At 41.5% G+C, this 6,915-nt stretch overlaps 2 protein-coding genes across 2 annotated transcripts in view; both read left to right on the forward strand.

Annotated features, from left to right (window-relative positions):
• Positions 1-3,553, forward strand: part of LOC103518046 — a gene marked incomplete in the record, with an annotated part of 9,645 nt that extends 6,092 nt beyond the window's left edge. The window contains 4 exon segments of the mRNA XM_017447674.1: positions 382-664; positions 1,726-1,945; positions 2,680-2,827; positions 3,348-3,553. Of these exon segments, the coding sequence (XP_017303163.1) occupies positions 382-664; positions 1,726-1,945; positions 2,680-2,827; positions 3,348-3,553 (857 nt within the window).
• A 478-nt stretch (positions 3,554-4,031) lies between these two features.
• LOC108253535 overlaps positions 4,032-6,915 on the forward strand; it is a gene marked incomplete in the record, with an annotated part of 8,678 nt that continues 5,794 nt past the window's right edge. The window contains 2 exon segments of the mRNA XM_026829955.1: positions 4,032-4,222; positions 4,731-4,908. Of these exon segments, the coding sequence (XP_026685756.1) occupies positions 4,079-4,222; positions 4,731-4,908 (322 nt within the window).

Raw genomic sequence — 6,915 nt, forward strand, 5'->3', positions numbered from 1 at the left:
TCAGAATGTGAGTCCTCTATCTCTGGTATCTACTGCAGATCTTCCCCCGGATTATAATATACCTCCCATCGCCCCTGCTATGAGTAAGTCAATTATTACACTGAGCAACAATGAGTTTTCCAAGTCTAAGTTTGTTCCCCTTTAAGGCGCTTTTACACTTCGGGCAGCCCATACAAGTTTGAATGTGGTCCAAGCATTATGTTGTATCGCGCTGATTTCGAATCTAAAATCAGTTTTTAAGTTCCACTTGACACTCACCAATATAAGATAATACTTTGAGTGAGTATATCATCTGTTTGTTTGATTCCTTTACTACAAAATGGAAGTTACTTCTATTTCTGAAGTATGAATACCTTATTCCTGTTTGTATAATTCCCTCAGATGATATCTACCTGGCCAAGTTCGCAGCAGATGGGAAATGGTACCGTGTCCGCGTGACCCAAATCCCTCCCCCTGGGTCCCCCCCTGACGCCCCCCTCACCCTTCTCTACATAGACTGGGGGAATGGGGACCAGCAGCCCCTCTGCCGACTCCGGCCCTGCCCGGGGCGAATCAAGTCCATCCCTGCCCTCGCTATACACTGTGCCATGTATGATTGTGTTCCTGTACATAGCCGTGCCTGGTCTCCAGAGTCCATCAAGTATTTTGTGTCTATTATACTCAAGTAAGTATCAAGTCCAGCCCTGCTCTGGCTTTACACTGCGCCATGTATGATTGTGTTCCTGTACATAGCCGTGCCTGGTCTCCAGAGTCCATCAAGTATTTTGTGTCTATTATACTCAAGTAAGTATCAAGTCCAGCCCTGCTCTGGCTATACACTGCACCATGTATGATTGTACATAGCCGTGCCTGGTCTCCAGAGTCCATCAAGTATTTTGTGTCTATTATACTCAAGTAAGTATCAAGTCCAGCCCTGCTCTGGCTTTACACTGCGCCATGTATGATTGTGTTCCTGTACATAGCCGTGCCTGGTCTCCAGAGTCCATCAAGTATTTTGTGTCTATTATACTCAAGTAAGTATCAAGTCCATCCCTGCCCTCGCTATACACTGTGCCATGTATGATTGTGTTCCTGTACATAGCCGTGCCTGGTCTCCAGAGTCCATCAAGTATTTTGTGTCTATTATACTCAAGTAAGTATAACTTTAATCCTAGATGCCAAATATGTAGGATTAGAGCTAGACTGTTTCTTAAAGTAGGTTAAACAAGAGCTAAATATTTGGACGTCTCTGCCTCTTTTAAGCAGACTACACATTAGACTGTCCCCTTCCTACGGATCAGTGTATAGTTTGTTTCATCTTATTGTTTGATTTTTGTTGGTCTAACAGACTTCATACTGCTCTAAAAATCGAAGTCAAACAAAAGATTATCTGGTGCCAAAGTGGCATCTGCTAGAAATGTGGTAAAATATCTAGGATTAGAGCTAGACTGTTTCTTAAAGTAGGTTAAACATAAGGTAAATATTTGGACGTCTCTGCCTCTTTTAAGCAGACAGACACACATTAGACAGTCCCCTTCCTACGGACCAGTGTATAGTTTGTTTCATCTTATTGTTTGATTTTTGTTGGTCCAACAGACTTCATACTGCTCTAAAAATCGAAGTCAAACAAAAGATTATCTGGTGCCAAAGTGGCATCTGCTAGAAATGTGGTAAAATATTCTTGAAACTATAAAATTCCATAGAAAATCCCCACAATATTGTTTACCCTCGTTTTGTTTCCCCCAGGGAGGATGACGAGAGCTCGGTGAGCATGCAGGTGTACACAATTCTTCCCAACAACAATCAGTACTGCGTGGACCTTCACGTTCTGGGGGAGTATGGTACCGTGAGTGTACGGTCTACCCTTCTGGCACTCAACTATGCGAGACAATACAAGTCTGGGTCCAGCAGTGTGAGCAGCGTGGACTCCAGACATGACCCTGTGCCCCTGACTAAAACTAACTCGGTATGCAACTCATACAGGGTTTATACGCGACCTGGAGAAACTGGAAAAGTCATGGAATCTGAAAATCGGCCAAAAAGTCATGGAAAATCGTGAAAATTTAAAGAAAATCTGGAAAAGTCATAGAATTTGCCACCCGGTCAAAAATTAAAAATGTTCAAATTAGATATCAAGTTTTTCCAAAAAACGGCCTGCGGCGCATTCCCCCTTACATCCCTTGCTTGACGTTCTACATATTGCATATTTTATTTAAATGAAGGAGTAATCTAACTGATTTTTAAGCACCTCCGCCCTCTATTTTCTGGAAAACTCATGGAAAATTTCTGGAAAAGTCATGGAATTTCATTCCGGGAAAAGCGTATAAACCCTGTCTAAAACTAACTCGGTATGTAACGCACTGTAATAACATTAAAAACCAACCTCAGTGGTGTAATGTATATTCTATGACTCGGCTGGGATCGAACCCGCGCCCTCCTGTTTACCAGGCGAGCGTCTTGACCACTGCACCACCGAGGCAGGTATGTCCCTGATCAGATGGGCGATAAGAGACACAATATTGCCGTTTTACGTGCGGGGTCAACACGACACCAGAAAATAACTCGTTGAAAATTTTGCAATCGAAATACTACTGCTTTTTTTGTCGTCTCCGGGAATCAAACTCGGGACTTTTTACATGGCGAGCTAACGCGTTACCACTGGACCAACAGAATTGTAATAACACCTGCTTGTAATTTCAGGCGGAATCATTGTCTGTGATACCAGAGCCAGGATTACCCAAACATACGCTGGTAGATGTCCGGGTATCATATGTGGAATCTCCAGCCTACTTCTGTGTTCAAAAGGTAGGAGAAAGTCAAGTTATATTCACTTATATCCGAATGATAGGTTATACCTACATTTTACAACTTAAAAGGTTTTTTTTTACAGTTGAAAAAACAACTGTAAAAGGTCGAAAATTCAATTTTTATTTTCCGTTCTAATGAAAGAGTTCAAAGATGTGTGACGTCAGACTTGACGCAGTTGCTATTTTCGTCCGCTAGGTAGCACCAGTATGCAAGCGCGCTAGCGGAGGAGCAGAAAGAACTGCGCAGAAACGTATGCGCACAAACACATTAATGCGTTGCCTGCGAGGGAGCTTTGCTCGGGACATTTGATGTGACGTCATCGTGTACGCGAGCGTATGCCGTGACGTCAGAGTTCACGATTTACCGCCATTTTTTTTAATCGATTTATCTCGAGATCTAGAAGTCGTAGAAGAAAAAGAAAAATTTCGTTGGTCCTCATTTTTCTGCTCTATGTACTTTGAAACAATCACTCCTAGTAAGCGCAACTGTTCTATTCTGGAATAACATCGCCTAATTGTTGCTTGCTATACTTATATATCTCGTCTCTATTATCCACATAGGTCACTATCTCATTCAACTCGGCCTCGCCTATCTCATATCCCATCTCTGCTCTCTCTCCAGTGGACCCGGACAGTCCGGTACTACGCATAATGTCAATACGTATTTGTTGTGTCAGCTTACGTTCAGTTCTCTCCTGCTAAGTGTATGCGTGATCATTGGCTCGGCGTGGACATTCTTTCTTGATTATAGGATTAGTGTTCGGTAGACAGCTGACAAAGAGGCGAGAGAGTGATAAAATGGAGTTGGTCAATTGTACTGAAGTAAAAAGGGAAGATAAATGGGAGTGAGAAAATTAGAGAAGGTTGTATGTGGTTTCTTATGTTCTAAAAGGTGCTGTAATTGAAAGACCAATTGCCCAATTTTTTTTTTTTTTTTTTTTCATTTTATTTTTTTAAGAGGTTTGATAGAGGGAACTGTAAGGTGTAAGGTCTTGTCGTCCTCAAATCATAGAGAGAATGAAGACAGGAGAGGAGAAAACCAGCCTTCCCGAACACAAGCCTTATTTGTTTAGGATTTATTTTTCCCTGGGTGGAAATCGAACCCGCGACCTAGCGCTTACAAGGCAGACGAACTACCGTCCAAGCTAACCAGGCTGGCTCGAATCGATATTTTTTTGCTGTTAGAATTTATTAAAAACATTTATTAATTATTTAATTTATTTATTAAAATCTGTACATTTTTTTTATCCCCTAGGTATCGAGGTTTCATCACAGAGAAGATTGTAGAAGAGATGGAGTCCCCTCTAGATCCCAACGTTCTATTGGAAGAAGTGAGACAAGTCCGTGTATACTGTATAGACTATGGATACAAGGTGCTGCTATCTGTGGGCGATATTCTCAAACTACATCCCAAGTTCTTCTCCATTCCTGCTCAGGTATGTAGCTACCCGGTATGTAGACGTCCACAATGGAGCTTTGACCCTAGCCTAGGCTCGACCCAAGAGAAAATAAACCATGCTAACCCAAGTGACGCTACAACCGGTCTTAAATGATCGACTGAAGTGTTATCTAAAACTTTCTCGCATTGAGTTCATAGGTCGTCGCGACAAATTTCAAGATCAGAGCTCATTTGTGTGAGAAAATGTGAAAAAAAAAACAAAAACAAGTTTTTTTTTTGTTTTTTGTTTTTTGGCTTTATGGTTCTCTGGACAAAATTTGCACCACTATTTTCGTGTTCCTGGTAAAAAGACCTTTAATTTGATATATAGGTCGACTAGGTTTGGATAAGTCCTTCTATGGGGACGGAGTGACAGAATGACAGAGTGACAGACAGACAGACGACATCGAAGCGAATACAATAGTCCGTCCCTATACCTTTTATATTTACTATTGTAATTTAATAAAGGAAGGACGAACTATAAAAAGGAGTCCTTCTCTTCCCAGGCGCTGAAATGTTCTCTATTCGGAATAACTCCTCTGCGACCTCACACAAGTGTTGAGCCTAGTGAGGGAGAGAAGGCTGAGCCCATGAACCAGGATACCAATGCTGCTGCAAGTGATGAGGCTAAACCCAACCTACCCAGTGATAGTGGTGAACCAGCAGACACTGTGACAAAAGAAGGTGAATATGATTTCTTAATTTTTAGTCCGTCCTTCCTTTATTATTACTAATAATAAAAGGTATAGTGGACGGACTATTGTATTCGCTTCGGTGTCGTCTGTCGAGGTTCTGGTATATGCGTAGGGTATTATTCACGTCGGATCTATAGTTTACTGTGTTTGAATTTTTATTGATATGAAAAGCTTCAAGGAGTGCAAGTGATGAGGCTAAACCCAACCTACCCGGTGATAGTGGTGAACCAGCAGACACTGTGACAAAAGAAGGTGAATATGATTTCTTCATTTTTACATAAGATGATGATGATGATAATAATAATAGTGCTTATTTACACTGCTCGCATAGGACTGAAAAGTCCCTTTACTCCAGCAGTAGGCTACTACTAATAATAGTGCTTATTTATACTGCTCGCATAGGGCTGAAAAGTCCCTTTACTCCAGCAGTAGGCTACTACTATTATTGTGGTCAAATTCTCAAATTATATTGAGGATAAAATTCCATACCTCGGCTGGGATTGAACCCACGCCCTCCTGTTTACCAGGCGAGCGCCTTGAGTTTGGATAAGTCCTCAAAAAGTATCTCAAAAAGTAAAATAAAACAATGAGGTTAGACACGGTTAGCCCAGTGGCAACGCGCTTGCTTGCCACGCAGAAGGTTCCGGGTTCATCAGAATAGAAAACCAGCCGTTCCGAGAACGAACCTTGTCTGTTTAGAATATAGTTTGGCCGGGGCAGGAATCGAACGCGCAACCTAGCTCTTACAAGGCAGACGCGCTACCAACCAAGCTAACTAGGCTGGCTTTGTTTCTTAATTTGAAGTCTGGACAATTTGAAGTCAATGATGATAGATAGCCAAATCTGAAAGTATTCGGGTGTCCATATGATTATGGTATAGCTCTGATTATTAGAGTTGATATCAGACCAGGCGAGAGCGATATCTAAACTATCTGAGACTCAATATATTGTCCTGTGGTTTCTAAATTTTGCCGGACTAAACGGCTTTTTGTACCGTACATACGTACACCGTACATAATTTTGTTGAGAAAGCCTCGTGAGGATGAGGACAGTTGAGTATCTTCTTTAATCGAGTAGCGACCAGGGTAAATAGATTATTGAAATATGGAAATTGATTGCAAAGAAGTCACTTACCCCAGAGGCCACAAAGTGAGTTTAAACTCCATTTAAGTTTAACGTTCGGATGAAGCAAGCGGATTGCCTAAACCGAGATTAAAACTTAAACGGAGTTTAAATTCACTTTGTGGCCCCCGACCTTACCAATGCTGTGATATCCCACCCGTATCTTCTTTAATCGAGTAGCGACCAGGGTAAATAGATTGTTGAAATATGGAAATTGATTGCAAAGGAGTCACTTACCCCGGAGGCCACAAAGTGAGTTTAAACTCCATTTAAGTTTAACGTTCGGATGAAGCAATCGGATTGCCTAAACCGAGATTAAAACTTAAACGGAGTTTAAATTCACTTTGTGGCCCCCGACCTTACCAATGCTGTGATATCCCACCCTTAACCCCACCCTTGATCAAACTTTATTTTGTATTTATATGTAGATACATTTTGTTTTGTTACCATCTGTAAATAAAGTTTGATCCAATTGTGTAATAATAATATCCACAAAAGTTGTGAAAAAGCTCTGCTCTAACACAAAGAATTCGTGATTTGATTTGACATAGTGGTAATCAGACCTTAGGATGATCATGATCAACATTCAACACAGCTTCTCTATTCTCTCAGGTTTACTTCATTGACATCGGTAATGAGGAGCTCGTGCCCCTACCCAATCTGAAACCCATAGAGCCAGAGTTTACCCAAGAGATGGATGGTGTTATAGCATGCCGTCTATCCGGTATAGTATGTGCTGACAGCGAGGACGCACAGGTCTGGCCTGACTATGTGGTGGATAGACTCAGGGAGTTTGTAGAGAACAACCGAGGCTGTCTGTATATCTATAAATCCGTAAGTATACATTAGTCTCTGCTAGATTATACACGTATCT

Source organism: Diaphorina citri, unplaced genomic scaffold (assembly GCF_000475195.1).
Source record: "Diaphorina citri unplaced genomic scaffold, Diaci psyllid genome assembly version 1.1 scaffold2058, whole genome shotgun sequence".
Lineage (NCBI taxonomy): Eukaryota > Metazoa > Arthropoda > Insecta > Hemiptera > Psyllidae > Diaphorina > Diaphorina citri.